Genomic DNA, 22,314 nt, shown 5'->3' with positions numbered 1-22,314 from the left:
CGAGCCGGCGCCGGCGAGGAATTAGGAGCGATCCGAGGAGGAGCGGAAAAAAAAAAAGCCCCCCATCATCATCATCATCATCATAATAACCATAATAAAAGGAGAGCCGGCGCGTTAGAGAGCCTTTTTAATTTTTAATTTTTCCCCCTCCTTCTCCTCCTCCCTCGATTTAAAATTTTTTTCTTTTTTTCTAAAAATTTTTTTTTTCTTTTTTTTTTCCTCTTTTTTTTTTTTTTTTTTTTTGGGTGAGCGCACTCGAAAATTAACATTCGCGGTGTCCTGCGCGGTGGGAGCACACGCAGCGGATCATCATCAGTCATTCACCACCTTGACAACCTCGCCTGTGATTGACAGCCGGAGTGGCAAAAAGCCATGAGACTTGGTAGTTGGGTTTGAGGGGCACTTTAAAAAAAAAAAAAAAAAAAAAAAAAAGAGAGAAAAAAAAAAACTGATTTGGGGAAAGGATATTTGCTTTCGCCCCGCTGCTGTCTTGGAAACGAGAGGGGGAGAGTAAGAGAGAGAGACAGGGAGAGAGGGAAGAAAGAAAGAAAAAAGAAGGAAGGAAGGAGGGAGAGTTGGTTTTTTTTTTTCTTCTAATTTTTTTTCTCCTTTTTTAATGCTGAGTTACCGTATCGCTTCGCTGAGATCCAGCAAGCCGAAGATTTTACTCGATTGCTTCCATTGCTGGAGACGCTAAGGGATTTTTGCCTTTTTTTGGGGGTGAGGGGGGGGGAACTTCGTGTTTCTTTCATTTCACACTGGCCTTAAAGAGGATATATTAGAAGTTGAAGTAGGAAGGGAGCAAGCAGGCCGATGGCGCAAAGGGTACGTATGATTAAAAAAAAATGGATTTCAAATGTGAAATAATATTGAAACGTGGCTGACAGAGACGCTGCGAAAAAAAGTTTCTTTTTTTTTTTTCTTTTTCTTTTTTTTCCTCCTTTTTGGAGTAGGGGCACAAAGCGGTGTCCTGCAGCGGGAGGATTTATCAGTTGTACTTGTAGGCTTAAAACCTGTGTATATTGCTATTTTCTTGATTCTTTTACTCCTCATCCCGGAGCTCTCAGGGAAGAGGCGAGCTTTCTATACATTAATGACATGCAGGCATGTAAGTGAATATGTCCGAGCCTCTGTATTTGTTGGTTTTGTAGCTCTAGTCCTACCAATGTCTTTTTAAAAATCACCAGTGCTTGAAATATTTGAATGTGTGCATGTCTCTGAGCATTTTGCTGTGTTAGTGATGATATACCGCTTCACTTTCAGAAGATAAGTTCTGGCTGGGAGTAAGCACAACTTTTTTTTTTCTTCTTTTATCTGGTTTTTTACTCACCCCTTTTTTTTTTTTTTTTAAATATATTTTGTCCCAAAAGGTGCAGTGCAGTGGGCAAACTCCCCCCACTCTTTTAGAAAGAAAGTGACTTTAATTTGAATTGGAGGTTACCAGCATTCACTGCCATGTGTATTGTTGTTTCTATTTTGGGTGCGATCCCCTCTTTTTTTTTTTTTTTCTTTTCTTCTAACTACCTCCTAAATTGGAATTTTGAGAGAAAAAAAAAAAAATCAGCTGTAGTCGGGTGATCAGGGATTTGGGGAAGGAGAAAAGCCCTGGAAAGACGTTTTCTTGCCTAATTTGCCTGCCGCCGTCCGAGAGCTGGTTGGGAAAGAAAGTTCCTCTGCTGACAACTTGCCTTTTACTCTTTCGGTCCAAGCAAGTGTCAGGGATCTTTAAAAGTGTTTATTCACACCTTCGCTTTTAATAGACGAAAAGTGGCCGTTTCCCCCGCTGCCTGGGAACCGCGGTAGCTTTCGGTCCTTAATCTTTAACAAAGAAAACCCTTAGGAAAAAAAAAAAAAAAAAGCATTCCCAAAATCCCGAGAGCCCGGGCGAACGTTTCCAGCTTTTCGGCTTTAAAAGTTGCGTTCGCGTGGAATTGCTGGAAATCCGCAAATCGCTCCTTCTCGTTTTTGGTTTTGTTTTGTTTACCGCTGCTGAAATTGTGTTTTGTTTTTTTTTTTTCTTTTCTTTTTGCATCCTCGCTGGGGGGTGAGAAGTACCTGACTTCTTATCAGCGGGGGAAAAAAAAAAAAAAAAAGTTTAGCGGAGGGAAATTTGGATTCCGGGAACCGCTTCCATTCACGGCGTGGGTGGGTGGGGGGGGCTGGCGAGGGGGGGGTGGGAAGTTTGGGGATGAGGATTGGGGTGGAGTTTTTACACTTTTATTTATAATTATTATTATTATTGTTGTTGTTAGTATTGCTGGTGGTGGTGTTGTTATTTCCAGCCTCGGAGGGCTTCGTGCCGGGGCGCCTTTCCCTCCCCAGGGCCGGCGCGGCGGAGCCCGGGCGCGCTCGGGGTTTTTTGGTGGGTGGTGAGGGGAGGATGGCGGCTCATCCCTCTTTAGGGGGAAACGGTGCAGCGGAGTTTCTGCTGCCCATTCCTCCTCCTGACACCTCTCCGCTCTCTCTCTGCCCCACAGTACGACGAGCTGCCCCACTACGGCGGCATGGAGGGGGTGGGCATCCCCACCACCATGTACGGGGACCCCCACGGCGCCCGCCCCATGCAGCCCGTGCACCACCTCAACCACGGGCCGCCGCTGCACTCGCACCAGTACCCGCACGCCGCCCACGCCAACGCCATGCCCCCCGCCATGGGCGCCTCGGTCAACGACGCCCTCAAGAGAGATAAAGATGCCATCTACGGGTAGGTGCCGCGCAGGGCTCCGCGCAGGCTGCGCGGGCCGCGCCGGGCCGGGCCGGGCCGGGCCGGGCAGCGCGGGAAGGGCCGCGCTCCTCGGTGTGTGCCGCTGCTGTTTTGGGGAGGCTGGAGGGGTTGGGGTACCCCCCTCCCTCCCCCGGCTCGGGGAATAAGGAGGGAAATAATATCCCCATGGCACAACCCGCGCCGGGCGGCGGGTCTGTGCGCGGAGTTTTGGAGCAGGGAGAGTTTGGAGAGCTTCGCTCAACTTTCCACTTTATTCCGTCTTTCCTTGCGCTGAGAGAGATCAAGATCTGCTTCTCTCAGCTCTTTTTATTTTTAAATTTTCTTTTCATTTTATTTATTTTTCCTCTCCAAATCCTTTATCCGACAGCACTGAATGTTTGTCAGAGTGGCAACTCTCAAAAGCAGTTTCTAGGCCGTTGCGATGGGAGCTGACGGGGTTATTACGCTGGGCGCAGATGCTTTTAAAATGTATCTGCCCAGCTGGAGTTTGAAGGGAAGTTTAAGAGCCTTTAAAAATCACTCTCAGGACAGTGAGGAGAAGAGGGAGGAAAATAAAATTCACAGAGTTCGGTTTCTTTATCGGTTTATCAGTAGTCTGAAGGGTTGGTTAAAAGTCGGTGGTGTACGGTACCCAGAAGGAAAGATAAAAAAAAAAAAGCATGAAGCCCTGGGAGGAGGGAAAAAAAAAATTAACTCCCTGTTATAAATATACATATATATATACATGTGTGTGCGCCCACGCTTATTTATTTATTTAAATTATTAAAGAGGCGAGGGAAGCAGATGCACAGGCTGCCTTTCTCCCGGGGAGGCTGTCCAGGCTGGGCTTGCCCAGGAGCACCTGGCTTCCCCCGCGGGCCGGGGCTGCGAGCCCGGGGCACAGAGGGCTGGCCACGCCGCAGGGAGCCAGCCCGGCTTGGCCAGCGGGTCGGAGCTCTGTTGGGTGGCTTTAACGGCTTTTTCTCCTATTTTTTATATATATTTTTTTCCATTTGGATGAGGATTCTTTCTTTCCATGCTTTTCTGTTGGTTTGGGTTTGTTTATTTCTCCTTTCGCTCCCAGCAAGTCCTCCAGCAGAACAGCAGAAAGCGGAGAATTAAAAGCATGAGAGGCAGAAGCGTATGCCCAGGGATTTTAATTTTTTTAAATTTTTTTTTCCTAAAGACAAGGAAAGTTCATTCAAAATGGCTGCTGGAACCGGCTTGGGTTTTATTCTTGGCTTGTCCTAAGGTTGAATTAACAATATCTGTGGCCAGACAGTGCCGAAAGGCTGGGGGATGCCCGGTTGGTTGTGGGGAAGGGGCTGGGAGGCGGAGGGGGGTGCCGGAGCCCCCTCTGTGGGTACCCCCTTCCCTGTGCACGCTGCTGTGGGACTAACTATTGTTGTGTTTGGGGTTTTCTCTTTTTTTTTTTTTTTTTTTGTTTCGTTATGATATTTTCCCCCCCTCTGTGTGTGTGACTATTGTATTTTCTTTCAGACACCCCCTGTTCCCTCTTTTAGCACTGATTTTTGAGAAATGTGAATTAGCTACATGCACACCCAGGGAGCCCGGGGTAGCGGGAGGCGATGTTTGCTCCTCTGAGTCTTTCAATGAAGACATAGCAGTGTTCGCCAAACAGGTCAGCAAAACCGGGTTGAAAACAGTAAAAGAAAAAAAAAAAATGGAAAAAAAATCGTATTGAGAAAAACAAATCTCTGTTGAGATAAAGATGCGCGTTTCCCCCTCCCCCCTCTCTTACTGAAAGTGGCGTAAAAACCAAAACAGAAAAATCCCCCAAAACCCCAACCAAAACAAAACACGAGAGAAAAAAAAAAAAATCGGGAAATCTCGGCATTTACCACCCCCTTTAAAAAATGGATGGAGCGGAGCGGTCTGTGCCCGGCCGGGAGTTTGGCTGCGCGGATCCCGGGAGCCGGGACGGGCTCTGCCGGGGAAGCTCCATAGGTATTTTTCAGTGTATTTGATTCACTTGCTCAAGTGTTTGGCTGATGTACTAAATCCAGCAGTCAGGGCTTTGCACGGAAGGTTACATAATGGACCCGACAGTGTAATGAAGCAAGAAATAATAACGTCTGCTTTTTCTGCTCCCGTATTTCAAATCATTTTTATTATTATTTTTTCCCCCCTTTCTTACATTTAGATCCGAGCAGAGAAACCCCTCTTTTCCTCTAATCCTGAACTGGATAACTTGGTAAGAGTTAACACTTCTTCCTCTCCCCACCCCCACCCTCCCTTCCCATTTATTTATTATTTTTTTTAAACTTCTGTGTCATCTGGAGAGGTGGTTTGATGGTGCTAAATTGAAAATTTCTCACGTGGATTTTTGAAAATTGTAATTGTTACAATGATTGCTTTCATATTTACAAGTAAATATGGTGTGGTAATTGCTTGGAAGTAAAAAATCCCATAAGGATATAGATAAAGGAAAACCCCATCCAAAGAGGAGCTGGCGGGCTTGATGGTGAGCTTGCCTGCCCAAGAGGAGCGTGGATTTATCTCCACTCTAACCAGCCCCTCCACGCACCTTTTAAGCAGCTCGATGGGAAACAGAGAGGATTACAATGGCTGGAGATACACCAGTGGCAAATTCACTGAAAATGAGGTCGTTTCTCTCTTTCTTTCCTTCCCCCGTTAAGGATAAATATTTTGCCTCCACTGTAGGAGTCCTGCTCCCGCTTTCACAAAGCGAGGAGCCAATGGTGGTGTTTAGAGGGTTTGTTTTTTTTTTTTTTAAGAAATGTTTATGATCCGTATAATTCAGTTGCTTCGTTGCAATTGGGATTTTTTTTTTTTTTTGTTAACTCTAGGTCGCTTCTCGTTAAACAGTGCACAAAGCCACCGCTATTAAGTTTTAGTGTTATTGCCATAAATCAAAACAACTTTTTATTTACTACTAGAGAAAAGTCAAGCTGCAAAGTGCGGCCGGGGTGGCTGTGGGAAGTATCCCCAAATCCAGGAATGAGATTAATGCTTATGTTGTTTGTGTCTTTGCAGATGATTCAAGCCATACAAGTATTAAGGTTTCATCTGTTGGAATTAGAGAAGGTAATTTTTGTCTCTCTCTCTCTCTCCCTTTCTCTCTACCTTCCCCCCCTCTCCTTTCTTCCTCCTCCGTTTCAGTACTGCTGAAGTTCAGGCTTCTGGTAAATTTGCATAAATGTCTTTCTTTCTGGTAATTAGTGTCAAGACCAATCTTGGCGTCCATTTCTCTTCGCAGTTTAATTACAATTTCAGCCTCTAAAACCGAGCTCTCGAACGCCCAGGCCTTGTGTTCATTGTAATACTTTGCTGGCTTTGTATAAATAGTTGCAGTTCTGTGGTGCCTCAGATGAGACTCGAAATGGTTAGTTCAGTCAAGCCCCCGAAATTGTGATTAAAAAAAAAGAAAGTTGTTTTTTCTTGGTGATGGTGAAGAAGATACTTTGGTTGCAGTTAGTTGGAAGGGGGAATTTTTTTTTTTTTTTAAGAGCCATCTGTAGGTCAGGCTCAGGGCGCGGATTGTCCTGTAACATTTTGCAGAGACAAAGCAGAGTTGATAGTTCTGTCTGTCTCCTGTTCCTGGGAATATTGTACACCTCCGAGCAGAAGAAAGAGATTGTGGCCTAAATGCGGGATTATTTTGTTGGCTGTTTGAGAAATCTTAGGAGGGAGAATGCTAATTTCTAAGCAGGCGGTGTCATCTGAGCTCACGTTAAATTGGAAGTGCGCTCTGGGTTTCCTGAGGATTTTTTACGTGTCATTGATAGCTGGCCTAGAAGAGAATTCCCTTTCTCCTAAAAATAAACATTTTGAGAGGTTTTTAAATAGTTGAAAAGTTTCTCCTGCGCCTCAGTCACTTTATCTAGCCATAACTGTCAGGTTGTTCTTGCTCTACCAAAATGTGTTAAAATCTGCCCATTAATAAAGCCGGCTCAGGTACAAGTCTATCAGAGCAACTGGGGATTTCAGGGCATGGATGCCTATAATGTATTTCAGCCCAGTGCATGTGGATTTTTTTTTTTTTTAAATCCTTTTTTCCATCCTTGTGGAAAGGGTTTATGATGAAATAACTGGATGAAATTAAATAGTTTACCTTAAATGTCACCCATGCAGGTCACCTCTCTAATGGCCACAGCTCCGGGAGCAGATGAATTTAACACGGGTGTTGAATATGTTGTAGCCTGTGAATCATCTTGTCACTGTCAATTTTCTGGGATATCTCTATTTTGCGAGAAAAGAAAGTTATTCCTAATTCTGGATGCGTCTAGAGGTCTCAGGGGCATAATTGCAGTGTGTTTCCCCTATTTAGGACTTTTGATGTCACAGGGGCGAAGGGGGGAGACTGGTTGCACTTGTCAATTTTACTTATGTATTCCTGATTATATTTTCTTCCTTTTTTTTTCCCCCCCTCTCTCTTCTTTCTTTTTTCTTTTTTTCTTCTTTCCTTCTTTCCTTTTTTTTTATTTTTTTAAACCTCTGTCATAATGTAGGTACACGAATTATGTGACAATTTCTGCCACCGGTATATTAGCTGTTTGAAAGGAAAAATGCCTATCGATTTGGTCATAGACGATAGAGAGGGCGGATCAAAATCGGACAGTGAAGACATAACAAGATCAGCAAATCTAACGGATCAGGTATGATCTCGCCAACGTCGCACACGCTAAAAATTTGTATGCAGATCGCTTGCTGGGTCACTACGCCTCCTTTTATTATTTGCATATGATTAAGTCCCTTTTAGATAAATTTCCATCGAAATGAAAATTTTTGAATAATGTGGCTATTATTGCTTCATTAAGGCTTGCTCCCGGATTCGACCTGGCGAGATGAGCTTGTAAAAGCATCGCCTGCAAACTCGACCTGTTTCTTGTCGCTTTTAATTTTTGTCTTTATTTTATTTACCCTTTCCAATAATAGAAGCGGTATCTGTGAATCACTGGCTTCTTGGTAGCTTAGGGAAGGAAGGGCTGGAGTCGTTGACCAAAATAATAATAAAATCCGAGATAGGTGGTCCAGAGAAGACAGAGAGGGTTTGAAATCTAGCAAATACTGGCTATTTTCTTCCCGTCTCTACGGTTCATTAGTCCGTCTTGTCAGTTTTCCTTGGCCGAACGCTTTTAGACTTGAGTGAACATTGCTTTGTGCACGCCTGCCTGCTGCAAACGCGCCCATTTTATTTTACTTAATAGGAGAAAAAAAAAAAAAGGGGAGAAAATAAAATGGGATTCAGGTTTTAAATTCTTTTCCTTGATCTTTTAAGTTTTCAAGCCCTCTCTTTAAAAAAATAAATATAGTCAAAGCCAAGGCAGCAAAGCCTCGCGTGGCTGTGACGGTTGTCCAGGTTTTGTTTGGGATGGTTCAGACCTTTAATGTCGGCTGCAGCGGGGTGGGAACTGCGGGTGAGCTGAGTGGGGAGAGCTGGCTGTCCCCTCTCCCATCCCACTGGGTGCAGACTGGGATCCTTGCCTTTTCCTGGGAGCACTTGGGGCTAATGCAGGAGGTGCCCAGATCTAAATGAAGCTCCTGGCTGATGGTGGTGGCTGAGATTTGGCTTTTACTCGAGTTGGGTGAAACGGTGGGGTTTTGGCGGTGCGTTTGTTTGCTCTGAACCGAGGGGTAGCGGTGCTTTGCCTGTGAGAGGGGGGACCTCAAGCACACGCACAAAATATAAATCCCCGCTCAAAGCCCCCAAGTTATTTCTTCTTTTTGATCAGCTACGTAAATATAGTGCTAGGAGTGATCTGCTCCTGACTCTGGAGGTTTCCTTTTGTTCAAGCAAGGCGCAGCCAAGCAGACAGGAGTTTCCTCAGCTGCTTTGCTCAGCTGGGAGTTATTTTATAGATCACCGACATGAAGGTGCGTTGCATTGCAGTGTGGCCAGTATCTGAAATATTTTCTCTTGTCAACCAAAGGCTATCTGTTTGTGATGGGGAGGCAGGCTTGAAGGAAGGCATGAACTTTTAGAAAGGGGTTTATGTGCACAGAGGTCGGTTGTTTTGAAGGGATTATTTTTCCCACCCAATTCTGCTGTACAGGGGAAAAGCTTGTCAGAGTGGGCGGAGGGTGGTGCGGCAGGGAGGTACCCGGGGCTGGTGAGGATGCTCCGGGAAACTGCCGGCCCCGCTCAGTGCCTTAGGGCGAGGGGAACCCTCCAGCCAGGGTCTAGCTGAGGGAAGCTCGGCTCGCTGATGTTGAATAAAAATTGTAATCCAACAAGTCTAACTAGAAAATGGGTTTCTAAAAGCTCTGGAGTGCTGGGTACATAAAGCTATTTGAGCAAATTACAAGAATTGCTCAGGGGCACGAATGAAATCAACACTTTAATTGCCTCCAAAATGAAGATTTATACCCCATTTTCCCAACGAATCATTATTTTATTAAAGTGAAAGCTAAAGAAACGGAGCTGCAGTTTTGGGGTTGTTGGGGGTCGCTGTGTTTCTCCAGCACCCCGCGGCCCCTCTTTTTGCGCGGACATTGCTCCGTGCCCTGTCCCGCTGTGCGCTCCGGGTTTGTGCGAGCGCTGCCCCGGCCCCGCTCCGCGCAGCTCCGCGCAGCCCCGTGCGCACCCGCGGAGCCGCGCGGGGAGCGGGGCTTTGCCTTCCTCCTTAAGGAAAAAGATGCAAAAATGCGCTTTTCCCCCCTCCTCCTCTCCCCGGGTCGATGCGGATCAAACCCGCGGAGATGGTGCGGGGGTTGGTTGCGCGGGGGCGGTTTTACCGCGGGATGCGCAGCCCCCCGGTAAACTCCGGTGCCAAGCCCGGCCCCGGAGCGGCCGGCAGTATCGGAGCCCTAATGGTTCAATAATAAGGTGTTGAGTGCTGGTCGCCGGGGCGGCTAATTAGGATGTGACTGCGCGGGGCGCGTTTATGGCTGCGCGGCCCGGGGATGCGCGGGCGCGCAGAGCCCGGCGGTGGGAGCGAGGGGACCCCCGCCTGCCCACGGCTCTGCTTGGGAGAGTAGTAAAAGAGTAAGTATGTAAAAGCTTTTATTATGGATTTAATTACATTTTCTTATATTGTGGTAGTAAAGGTTACAGTTAACAGGGTGTTTTTTTGCTTTTAATTTATTGGTTTCCCCTTATTTATTCTTTCCCTAAAGGCCCCTCAAAGGCAGTGCCTTTAAGTCCCCCCGGTTAATAGAAAGCAATGACACTAATGCTAGATTTTGCAAAGTAAAGCCCTATAACACTAACCATTGTTCAGTGATTTAACCAGCTCAGTGGCACTAGGTCACTAAAATAGCATCCTTCTCCCACGGGCTCGACCCCGCTGCCTGCCAGGGTGAGACCTGCAGAGTTGCTGTTTACCGTCGCAGCTCCACAAGTACAAGGCAGGAGTCTGGGCTTTTTGCTGGGGAGAGTTGAACTCAAAATCATCCAGACCCCGGGACTTTAAAAAACCTAGCTGAGGAATGGCAGTCCTCCTCAAAAGTTTCAAAATAAACCTTTTTTAATCATTAGCTTTTCAAACATTTTGCGTGTTTAAATTTTCAGTGTTTGTCAGAGCCCAGAAAGATTTAGAACACAGCTGTTGTGTGATGTGTCTGGGAAAACTCCCTCTGATTTAAAAAAAAAAAAAAGCCCAAAGCCTGCCTGTAGTCTGACAAGAGAAATTCGGTTTTGTAGGTAATCCTGAACTGTTACTGTGGGGCTGCTTTTTTGAAGCCACATCACTTTGGCACCCAGGTGCTCTAGTCCAAACTGTAAAATTCTCCTACAAGAGCGTATCTACAAGAAAGCCTTTAGAAAGTCCTTTAAGGAAAACACGGTACAAAGTACCCACCACATCCAAGTAAAATGCATTAGCTGTGTAAAATAGATTTTATAGGGACAAACCAGTATTTTTCTTACTGAAAATAAACTTGTTGAGCCCATCCACAGTAGCGCTGCTTGATGAAAATTGCAATATAATAGTGCACAAGCCAATTACAGACGCAGAAACTTTTAAAGGCAAATCGGCGAAGAACCAAATTCCTATAGAAACTATGAGGGGAAATGATCAAAAAATGAACATGAAATAAGACTTCCTGCAAGAAGGTCCATAATTCAACATTATTTGACTCCACTGTCAGGGAAATTGTTGAAGGATAGTAAACCGATACTGGAGTCTCAGTCATTTTTGTTACAGTCTTAAATGTTTGCAACTGTGACGTTTTAGATGGCCCTTCTTGGGTGATAATATATCACATATATACACACGTATATAATAAAGCAACACCTCTATTTATGTTGCAATAGATTTTATTTCAACGTGTGCAGTTGCGGAGTTGCTCTAGCAAAAATGCGGCTAGACAGGAGCTTTTTTTTTTTTAAATGGAACAATTACTTAAAATATATTCTTTACAAAGAAAGAATCATAAACTGGAATCCAATATAAAGCGTAGCTGAAAGTGGTAGAGTTGTTCAGGGCATTGACTGGCCACGACCGGACTTGACTTTCCAAATTCTCAAATATATTAGCTATACCTTGTAGCCAATACAACAATAGTGCCTCAGGGAAAAAATTACTGAGAAATACTATTTTACTTTGGGACTTCTTCACAGGTACTTTCAAGCCATGTATGGTTTTAAAGAGGAGAGCTAAAAATATTGCTGCCTTTAGGATATGTGCTCCCATATTGGAGGAACAGGCATCGAAATAATAGATGTGGTGCAGAGGGTGCAAGGTAGAATTAATTTCTGCATAATAAAAGAGTTACAGCAAAGTAGGACTCTGAGGACTGCCAATAAAATAATGTTTAAAAGACTCAAAATTTAATTTTCTTCCTCTGACTTTGTCACTTTGAGTGAATCCTTTTTTTGTTTGTTTGTTTTTGAGTAATTTTGGTTAATTCTTGCTGTGATATTTAGAAGCTGTTACCATTCCCCAGTTTGGCAGTCTATTTTTGTGAAGATAGGATACGTTAATTTCTGTTCCAGACATGTTTTCATCTGATACACTGTGGCTGAAATTGTATTAGCAAAATAAGATTTTCTTTGCTCTCCATTTCTCTAAGTGAGTAAATACATTGTTGTGTAGGCATAAGATTGAACATATTTTCTTTAGTTTGTGATTTCAGTTCATGAATCTTTGGGGTTCTTTTTTATTTTTTAATCATTCAAGAACCCAAAAGAGCCATCCTTACAGCTGGGTGCCTTCCTGAAGCTGCATGCTCAGGCCTAATTTCCGTGTAAAGTTTTCCAAACTGAAGTTAGCTCTTGTTGTAAAGGATAGTTTAATTCCCGGATTTTGGGGGGAATTCTTTTCAACATCAGACCTGACAGAGCTGAGTTTAAACCCCAGTTAACCTCAGAATTGATCCTAAACATTTGCGAGTATATCCCAAGGCATTCCTGTAAGCCAGAGCTCGCCGTGTCTGCATTAGAGACCGTAGATTGTTATTTTGGGGCAACTTGGAGTCTTGAAAGTTATGAAAAAATGAGTTTTACCTTAAGTTTAACCTTTATGGCTGAGGGTTTGAGTCTTTCCATGGCTGCTGGTCCACAGATAACAATAAAGGTAATGGGCTCTGCATGCAGAAGGGTTACTGCAGCCCCGCGTGGGCAATGTTAGACCTTAAAAAAAATCGGATTATATTGCTCTCAATCAAAATGAGTAAGTGTACATTGTGCTGATAAATACTACTTCAAAAGGCACTAAAAATCCAGCACAGCTTCTTTAAATTAGGAAATCTTTCTTTTGTTTTGTTTTGCATTTCTGCGTTTGGGGTTTTTTTGGTCACGTGAGGATGCAGTTAGGATCTATCTTGTGTAATCTAAACAAGTTTAAGGAAATAAAGAGGAGAGTTGTTTCTGGTCAGGAACGTTTTTGAAGGTTTCTGGAATTGTTTCCTGGTGAGGGCTGTGTGAGAGAAGGAGACTGGGGTGCGCTGCAGTGTCACCTCATGTCCTTGGTGTATCACCTTCTTCTCCACATGCTGTTTCTCAGAGCAGACTTTGACTTACACGGCAAATTTGGAATAATTAGTGGCTATATTTTTATTTTTTCCTGCAGTTGCAGCAATATTTGGAGAGGGGGCTAGCTCTAAGGGAGCACACGTTTTGTGTTTGGCCTTCTTTGAGCGTATTTACGCCGCTGATTAACGGCTCCGTACCGGACCCACCGCTGATAGTCCGCGACGCCTCTGAAATACAGCTTGTCCACAGTTCCTTCAGCTCTTCTTTGGCCTGCTTAGTGTGGCTGCTTTTCACTTCCACTTATTTTTGCTCTTTGAGATATAACCTGGAGCGTAGGTGAGAGCAGAATCATCAGGCCAGTGTCCTCAGGATTCCTTTTTTTTTTTTAATTTAGAGGAGATCCCTGGAAAGCTTCAGCCCCTCAGCAGTGGCGGTGGGGGCTTGGCCTCTGTTAGGGAGAGGGCTGCTGGCACAGGGGAACCCCATCACCCCTGAGGGCTCAACTCCTTGAGTTGCCTCACTGGTTGCTGCTGTCATGGGGTTAATTTATTTATTTTTGATAAATACGTATCCAAGACGTAAAGAGCGACGTGGACGTTTCAGGCTCGTGTGAGTCATTGTGCGTACGAAAGCAATGGCGCAGGCAGCGAGTGGTTTCTGGGGGTTATTACGTTTTGGAAAAGGGAGTCTGAGATTTGTCATAGATGTCTGGGGAAATGTTGAAAATTTAAATGTTGGTGAGGTGAATTAAAAAAAAAAAACCAACGTGGGTTTGCCCTATAGGCAAAGGGTCTGTTTGCAATTTAAAAAAGAAAAGATATTTAAGAGTTGTAATACAGAGATTGCCGTTTTCCTATGAACTTGCTGAGCATAGAGGAGGTAGGACAGATTTTTGCCCGAATTTGGCCTCTTCTATTGGCAACAAGATGGACTGCTGAAAGTCATGGCGTCTTATTATTTTGCAAATGGTTTTTATTTTGCAAGCGTCTTTAAATCCAGGCCATTGAAGAAATGTTTCTTCCCTGCCCCTGTCAGAGGTTATACGTAAGTCATCCATGAGTTTTGGGGATCAATAAAGGGATAACTGTGAAAGGCAATGGCCCATAACGCACGGGGAGTGGGATGAGTTGATCTAATGTTCCCTGCCTGGCCTCAAAACTCGATGAATCTCTGGGTTTGTCCACACAAGGACACTCAGGAGAGGTAAGACAAATTGATTGGGTGTAAAATTAAAGTGCATTAGTTAAAGTGCATTGGACTATTGTGTGGATGCTCTCATTCAGAAGTAAAGTGGCCTTAGTTCACTTTAGCCTAATCCCCTTTGGAGTAGGCCACTTTTCTTTTGAATGAGAACATCCACATTAACTTTTAGTTAATTCGTCTTTCCCGAGCGTCCTGGCGGCCTCGTGCCCGGCGCTCTGGAGAGGTTGGGCTGGCCGGGCGCTGGCTCCCCGCGAGCTTTAGGTAAGCTTTTCATTAGGCATATTTCATTTATTTCATCTCCCGCGATGAAACCTGCCGGCGCCCCGGCCCTCCTCTCCTCCTGCTCCCGCGCCTCCGGAGCGGCGTTGTCCTTAACGCTGCCTGGGGAAAAAAACTGGGAAGTTTTGTGGTGGTGGGGATTTGGGGAAGGATCCGGCTGAGGTGATGGGGATGAGGCAGGGGGAGAGCTGCTTGCACCCCGTCCGGAGGAGCAGTGATTTATTTGGGCATTGTGTTTCCCAGGTGAATCTGGTGAATTTGGCATGCTCCTTGCATAGGTAGTTTCTTCCCTGTGCAGTGGTAAGTCGTTTTTTAAAGACAGTGAAGAAATCTAGATTAACTTTCTTTGGCTGATATTTCACCGAAAACCAAGATTGAATATTTAGCCTATAGGAGAGCTAGTTTACCTGATGGAAAAAAAATAACAGTAAGATAGTTCTGTTTTATATTCTTGCTGTTTTATATTCTTGCTTGAAGTTCACCGAGCCTGAGTTTCTGTTAGAGATATTTTCAGGTGTCTTCTAGAGCTTATAAGTAACCTATTTATTTACTTTTTACTGGCTCGGCCATGTGTGCCTACGCTGTGGCATGTCACACGCTTGCCATTGCCCCTTTCATTCATAATAAAATTTACAAGGCTTCTTGCATTAGTAAGCAATTTGCTATTGGAGCCTTTCCTAGAAATACAGAATTCTATTTCGCCAAAGTATTGTGTTTCCTCTTTAGTCAGTACGGAGGTGAGCTGTTTTCTCAAGGACTCTCCAGGCATCTATATGATATTCCCACTTGGGCAGATGATCTCCAAAACTGCGTTACTGAGTTCTTCAGCCTGAAGAGATACTTCAGTAAATTAAAATTCTCTTATTAGCATCGCCAGACTTTGAATTTGGCCAGTTATTTTTGTTTGCAGCTTGGCTTTCTTCTGGTTTTTTTTTTGGTTTTTTTTTTTGCTTGGTTGGCTTTTTTAATATAAAGCAAATATGCATCCAGACCTTCTTTGCTGAAATAAACTGGCCAACAATAAGAGAGGTAATTCTTTATTTGCTTAAAAGAACTGCCTGTTTTAACTTTAGAGGTACTGCCCCAGAGTAAAGCAACAGCTGATGCCATCACAGGCAGTGTACTGTATTCAAACAGCTGTACAAAATGCAAAGCTACAGTATTAATCCTGCCATTCACAGTTTATTTAAGTTTTTCAAGCTTCTCTCATATGGGCATGGCATCAATGCCTAATTATACCTCCATTAGGGTTACTGGGCCCTTAATACAGAAAATTATTGTATTTAAACTTTGGAAAGCTGCATGGATGTAATGTAAGAGTCTTGCAGCTGGCACACAGTCAGGGAAGGCAAACTTTACCTTGTAATTTTCTTTTCATTCATTTGGCCTTTAGGTTTTGGTCTAGTTTTGTTGCTGAGGTCAGACCATTGCTGATGCTTTTAACACTGGCTTTAAATAGCTCCATTGAAGTCTGTGTAGCTCTCAGGAGAAGGGAGGGTAAGAGCAGATTAAAAACCCCATGGCTTTGCTGGGATGCAGGGCTACAAGTGTCTGTGCAAATAGAAATGGTAGAACCTATTGTCTCACGGGTGTTTTGGCCTGCACTGAACCTGGGCCAGCTCTGTCAGTGCAAGCAGGGTTTGGTCTGTGGGCATTAAATTCTTGATCCCTGGCAGGGCTGGAGGTACCTGTTGCATCGGGGTGGGTGTGCAGGGATGGCCCTGGCCTCGGCTGGGATATCACTGCTGGCTCAGCAGCAACCCGAGGTGTGTGCTCTCACACGGAGGTCAGTGGCTGCTTGCTGATATTTGGATTAATCTGGTAAAATAAGTATTAACCATGGCCAACCCCTTGCTAGAAACCTTGGAAGGACACAAATACTGTCGACTCAGTAAGCGGCACTTTGGTTTTAGGCTTGAGCCAGTACAGGGGACTCTTCTTGGGGTGCAGCCACAGAGATACTTTGGCTCCTGAGCTCCTACACTCGCTCCTGCACCATGGAATTACCTTGCATATGTAGAGTTGGCCAAATTTTTTGGTGAGGGGAGTGTCCCAGTGGCCTGTGATTTACAAATTTTCTCTTGTGTACTGTTGTGCAGTGTTACAGGGGAGCAGTGTCACTGCGGTGATTTGGTGACGGGTTCAGCCTTGTCACCAGGAGGTGATTTGAAATCACAGCTTTGCTCTTCCCTTTGCTCATGTTCACACAGGCATTTTGGGCAGCACTTGACGTGGACAGGGGTTCCCTAGCTGAGTGGCACTGCTGGGCATCAGTGTGACAGCAGGGTGACGGGGAGAGAAGCCTCTCACACACATGCACCAGTCACTTCCCAGCATTTGCATGGATGCTTGGGACGAGATTCTCATGCACACTGGTGGCAGCTTAGGCACTAACTACACTTGAGCCGTCCTTTACCCCTCTCTGCCTGGAGGATTTTGCAGCTGTGTTACCCCTGGAGGCTCCTGGCCCTCCTCCCTGTTGCACAACCAGTTTTACTGGCGTGGCTTCCACCTTGTCGTTGTGCTTTCCCCATGTCCGTGAGGCCCGTGGTGGTGTTTTGTGGCAAAACTATGTAGAAAAAGCAGGGTAAGCACAGACCTTGCTACATTAATCTAACTCCTGTGAGAGATCTCTTTTTCATCACTATTTTCTGTAAAGCCAGAGTGATTGTATGCACATGACTAGTATGTGCAGGGAGGATTAATTTTGTTCTTAAATGCACGCGTGTGTGTCGAGCCGATGTTTGGCCCTGAGTGACAAGTGTTGGAGAGGTCCTTTGGGTGAGAAGTGATGCAGCAATGCTGGAGGGGCAGGGGTGGGAATGCTGCTCTGCTGACAGCGTGAGGCAGGAGGGGAGATGCGAATTCTCTTCCCAGGGAGGTTCTGGAGCGAGACAATTAGGTGCTTGTGTGTGCCGAGATTTTCTACTTCTCCTTTTCCCTTATTGTCAGGTAGGGTTGATACCTTAATTTATACGTCATCTAGTGATTACAAGGTATATCTAGAAGATGTTTAAGAATGAGCCGTGATATGTTATAGTAATTATTTTGCTCTGTGAATAATTTGAAGAAAATGTTGCCAAGAAAGCAAAATGTTTTTGTTTGGTGTCATAGGAAAGTACTGGGCTGAATTGGAAGACTGATGGTAAACTTTGCTTTTGGTGGCTTTATGCTTTGGCTTTGACCTCTTCTGCTATTTTCCCTTAATTAGCATTTTTAAAAAGTGTTTAAAGGAGGAAGGGGATAAGCTTGGGATGGAATAGGTAGCAGTGCTGCTGGTATCTTCTGCAGAAGGGGCACAGTTGTGGGGTTGGCTGGAAACACTTGGGAGGTGGTGGCCCGTCCCAAGGTCTGCCTGGCCTGAGGCATGGATCCATGTGGGGCCATGCCATGAGCCCTGTGCTGCTACAAGCACCACTGGCTGCTCCAAAAGCTCCCTGGGAGGTGCAGTGGGACCACACAGACCTCTCAGCCCAGTATTTTTATGTGACTGGCAGCTAGCTGTGCTTCCAAGCCACCCCTCAATGAGCGGGTGGAGGCATCAGGGAGCCACGGCCACCTCAGCCTGGCAAACCACCCCTGGATCTCGCTGGCCCCTGGCTCCCACAGCCGGGCTCGGTGTGTTTTGTGGCCGCTGGCTCGCTGGCGTGTGGCTCGCAGAGCCGTGCGGCCGCTTCTGCCGCGCTGCAGATTTGGCTCGTTGTGAAACGGGAGAAAGTGGAGGAGCTGCTCTGCTCTGCTCTGCTCTGCTCTGCTCTGCTCTGCTCTGTGGAAGGGTTTGGCCATGAGCGTTGGAAAATGTGAATCACGGGGATTCCAGTTTTAAGCCTTCTGGAGATAACGGGCAGCACGTACTGGAGTGCGTGACTTGCAGAGGGCCTTAAAAAACGAGGCGGTGCCCTCAAGATTAAGCAAACATTTTATTATCAGGAACACATTTTATACCCAGCACAGGCTTTGCAGGTATCACATCCATCCAGACAGAAAGGTGTAGCTGGAGCACAGCTGATTATACTGCGATTTAATTTTGGTGTTGAGCAACAATACAAAGCGAGCGGGCTCTTGAATCCTGCGAACAATGTGCCATAATCAAAATATGCTGACTCCGAATGGCGTCTGTTGTCAGTTAGCTAAAAAAACCATTTGTGACACAAGCTCAGGGTTTTTGCTTGTGATGGAGCTGGAATGAAGCATGGCTTTGCAGAGCAAGGGCTGTGCTTGTGCCTTCTGTCCCCAAGAAGCCCCTCTTGGGCCGATGGGATGTTGGAAGTCAGAGCCTGCCTTTAAGTAAAGCAAAAAAAATTTGCAGCGGGTGCCCCGATGGGTTAATTTTTGTCTTCTTGAAAGGTATCATCCCTATAAATCTGTAAGGGGAATGCTTAGAGATGTAGGTTTTTCTGTAAGTAAACCTTTGCTGAGTCCAGATATTCAGGGTGAGGAGCACATCTTTCTGCAGCACTGATTCCTGCTGAGGCTGCCTACTGTGACCCTGGTGGGACAGAAGGGAGAGGGTGGGAAAAGTTGAGGTTGAGGTCTCCCTCCTGCCCAAGTCTGTCTGGGTAGGCCAGTTTTGGGACCTCAGCCAGTCATCTGACAGCCTGTGCTGTCTCATTTGTACCTGAGCATCTGGCAGATCCCCTTCTAAATGACTTTTAACACAGAAACGCAATAAAGGGAAGGGACGGCAGGCTCTCGTTTTCAGGCTAGATGGCGAGACACTTTTCCTGTTTACACCTTTGGAGGAATCATTACATGAAATATTGAACAGAAAACTCTTATTTGTCTCTGAAGACCTTTTTCCTGGTCTAGAAAGATGTGGAAAATTCTCCAGTCTTATTAAATGTAGTAGGAGCCAAGGAGGACTAACACACCTCAAGGACTTGCACACTAGGTTTCTGCATATAGCAATATTCTTTGGGGCTGACTTTGTGCATGTTTCTGCATGATATGTAAACTTAAAAAAAAAAAAATGTGGAGCAGTGATTTTTATCTCCTGACTGTAAAGCTGTGTTTCCTTGTGTCAGAAAAGGGCCGGCGGTTAATGCTATCTAGTGATATGTCTCTTATCAAAGGGAGGAGACAGGTTTACAATGTGGGGTTGCTCTAAATAGAAAGTACTAGTCAATGTTTGTTGTATGGGAGACAAAAACCCTGCATCACCATCAGCTGGCTCAGTTAACCTGGCTGGGCACACAGTGTTTACTGTTGAGCTGGGATTAAAAAAAAAAAAAAAAGAGTAATGGAATAAGGTCAGTCAAATTTTAAGGCCCACTGTGATTGAGGCTGTTGCTGTTTAGGTGTCCATCAAAGCCGTCACGTGCAGCAGCCTCCAATGCAAGAAGCAAACCCTGAAGTCTAAGTGCATTTGTTATTGCCAGAAGTTTTTCTGAGTGCTTTAGAACCCTTTCTCAAAGAAAAGTCCATCTGCCCATGCTGTCCCCCCTGGAGGACTTTGGAGATGACTCCCCAAGTGCAGCAGCTTTGATTTCAGCATAGGCAGAAGGTGTTGGAGCTGTGCTTCTGACAGAATGCAGCCCAGGCTAGGGGGGCTCTGCATAGCTGTGAACACGTGCAGCCCTGTGTGCACACAAACATGCACAAATGGGCTTTTTCAAAGTCTTGCCCCTGCAGAGTTGACAGGGCTTTGGTGCCTTCTGGAAGAGAAGAACTGTGTTTTTTCTCCTTCCTCTTTGTCTTTATGTTCCGCCCAGTCTTGATGATCTCTGTTTCATTCTCCTTTATTTTTTGTGGTTTATGTTTGCTGCTTCTAATTATTCTTTATCCTTTGGAAAGCACTATCACCCTGTCCTTTTGCACTCACGTTTTCCATGCCTCCTATTTAGGACTATCATGCCCTTTCCTCTCCCTGCTATCATCTCTTTTCCTCCGTGCTTTGAGGGTAAGGAGGGTGTCAGAGGCTGTCCTGTGTTAGAGGTGCCTCTGTGGGTATGCACCTGGGTAGGGTCAGCACTGAGGATCGACAGCAGAGCCAACAGAGAGCCCTGGTGTTGTTGGGTGGATCTTGGTTTGGTGACCCTTGACAGTGTGCACTATTACTTGTGCCTCTGGTCCCTTCAAGTAAAATCCTGCCCTTGTGAAAATCGGTGGCAAAAGTCCTGTTTATTTCCACTTTTCTATCCCCTCTGGTATTCATGTTGATACCCACTCTCATTCCTTTTATCTATTTGTCTCCCGTGTTGCATGTATAAAGACAGCTTATATCTTATTTTTCCTATGCAGCTGCGAAAACTTAGAGAAGTCTTACCCTCATTAGCAATAAGGGGAAACTAAAGATAGAAAGCTTATGACTTTTCTGGGGCTAGGAAGGGAATCCAGGTCAGGGCTGAGACTTCCATGCAGAGTTTTTTCTGCTTTTTAGTTCGCCAGGCCTTGCCTCCTGTAATGCTGCAAAGGTTTCCATCTGTGCACAAGTCGCCCTCGCTGTTCTGCTTAGTTGCAGGCGGAGTTATCGCCTGCCTGTCATTTCAACGACCTTATTTCCCTAGAATTTTCCCTCATTTCCCTAGCATTTTCCCTTATTTCCCTTGCCAACACCATTTTTTCCATCTGAACCCAGTCTTTGTGCCTTTGTTGTTCTATTAAAAATAACTCACCTTTGAATCAAAGCTGCCTGAAGCAGATGATGCAAGAGCTGTTGGCAGTAAAAACATCTATTTTTTTAGTATTTTGAAGTTTCTACATGTACAATTTATTCTGACCCCCTTGGTTTTGGTTGTATTGGGTGTGATGTCCCCAGCTGGTTTTGGCAGGCTGGGAGGGGGGATTGCTATCAGCCTTGGTTAGTCCCACTAGGAGATGTTCAGGTGGCAAAGCAACAAGCAGGTCCTCTCAGAAACTGAAGTTAGTCATGAGTCTGGGTTTCATGGTCCCCAAAATCCCAAACTGGTCTAGTGGAAGGTGTCCTTGCCCACTGCAAGAGGTTAAATCTTTAAGGACCTTTCCAACCCAAACCATTCTCTAATTCTATGTTTGTATAAATAATAGTGTAGAATCTAAGAAATATATTTTTTTGTATTATAAAGGTATATTTTTAATTCTCTAAACCTATTTGTATTTTTCTTCCCAATTAAAAGAAAAACCAAAAAGTTTCTTATATGCTGGATGTGAAGCAGGGTACCTGAGGATTCTTATTAGCCACTCCCTCCAGAAGTGAAGAGGGATAAGATTTGTGGATTGTAAAGATCAGGTCTGTCTATCATGCAGTTGTAGCTCTAGTATCCATCCTATGGATTAGACACTTAAGGTATTAAGCAGCAGTATTGAATATTTTGCTCAAGTGAGCTTGGGGACATCAGTATGGCCAACAACCAGAAGGAAAAACTATGTAAAAAGTAAATCCTTGCTAAATAGGTGGGTTATGTTTGTAGGAGGAGAAGAATGCCATAACTTAATGAACCAGCTCCCCACTTTTGCTTTGAGTCCGTGCCTGTACTGAGCACAACTATTTCCCAGCGTGGTGGAGCACTACCCTGAGCCTCATGCAGCTGAAAATTTTTAAAATGTAGGAGTTAAGAAAATCAGAAGAACACTTCAAACATAGTACATTATTTTTTTTTCCTGATGAAGAAGTATTTCATTTACAAAAAAGAAAATAAGATAAAACTTCAGAACAAGAACAATAAGCCCAAATTATGCTGACAAATTGCTGGCAGCAGCTCTGTTCCTCCAGGGCAAGGGAATGAATGATTATACCTGCAGCCAATTCTCTGGTAGCCTGGAGGAGTGAAGGTTTGTCCAACAGGTAAAGGAATTAGCTGTTCCCCATCTCCAGTTGTTACACAAACACAAATGAGCCCACAAGAGGGCTGTGCTCACAAAACTTTTGAGAAGATATATATCAAAAGATGCTGAGTACAATTTTTATCACCTGTAATAGAAAGTAATTTTTTTTATTCATGTACTTATGGCCAAACCTTTGGTTCCTTGGCCAGAAGCTCTTTCCCTTTCATGTGCTTGGTGCTAAAAAAAAAAAATCAATTTTATTCTTTAATATAAGCAGAAGGCGATGGTTTCTCCCATTTTGTATTAGTGTTAACTTATGTTAGCTAATTAATGTTAACTAATCTACTTGTCCTTGGATTGAAATAATAAGTATATATAATGATATTTATATATGATGCAAAATACCCAATTTAACCATTAGACAAATAATTTTGTCTGTAGCTTTTTTGTTTATAAAGGCTTGGTGTTCACCATGGTACAAGTCCAT

At 44.6% G+C, this 22,314-nt stretch overlaps 1 protein-coding gene across 10 annotated transcripts in view; it reads left to right on the top strand.

The window, feature by feature from the left end:
* Positions 1-22,314, top strand: part of MEIS1 (Meis homeobox 1) — a 138,352-nt gene that overhangs the window by 30,114 nt on the left and 85,924 nt on the right. For 2 of the 10 annotated variants that reach the window (XM_030269247.4, XM_072927634.1), the window contains exons 1-6: positions 241-382; positions 2,478-2,704; positions 4,205-4,346; positions 4,869-4,919; positions 5,723-5,773; positions 7,198-7,344. In XM_030269247.4, coding sequence (XP_030125107.4) covers positions 2,505-2,704; positions 4,205-4,346; positions 4,869-4,919; positions 5,723-5,773; positions 7,198-7,344 — 591 coding nt within the window. In that variant the 5' untranslated portion in view covers positions 241-382; positions 2,478-2,504. The other 8 variants (XM_012572192.5, XM_002199780.7, XM_030269245.4 and 5 more) reach the window with 6 other exon arrangements.

The sequence above is a fragment of the Taeniopygia guttata genome, chromosome 3 (assembly GCF_048771995.1).
Source record: "Taeniopygia guttata chromosome 3, bTaeGut7.mat, whole genome shotgun sequence".
NCBI classification, from domain to species: domain Eukaryota; kingdom Metazoa; phylum Chordata; class Aves; order Passeriformes; family Estrildidae; genus Taeniopygia; species Taeniopygia guttata.
Note: the sequence above shows the minus strand (reverse complement) of the source record. Positions and strands in the feature narration are given on the sequence as shown.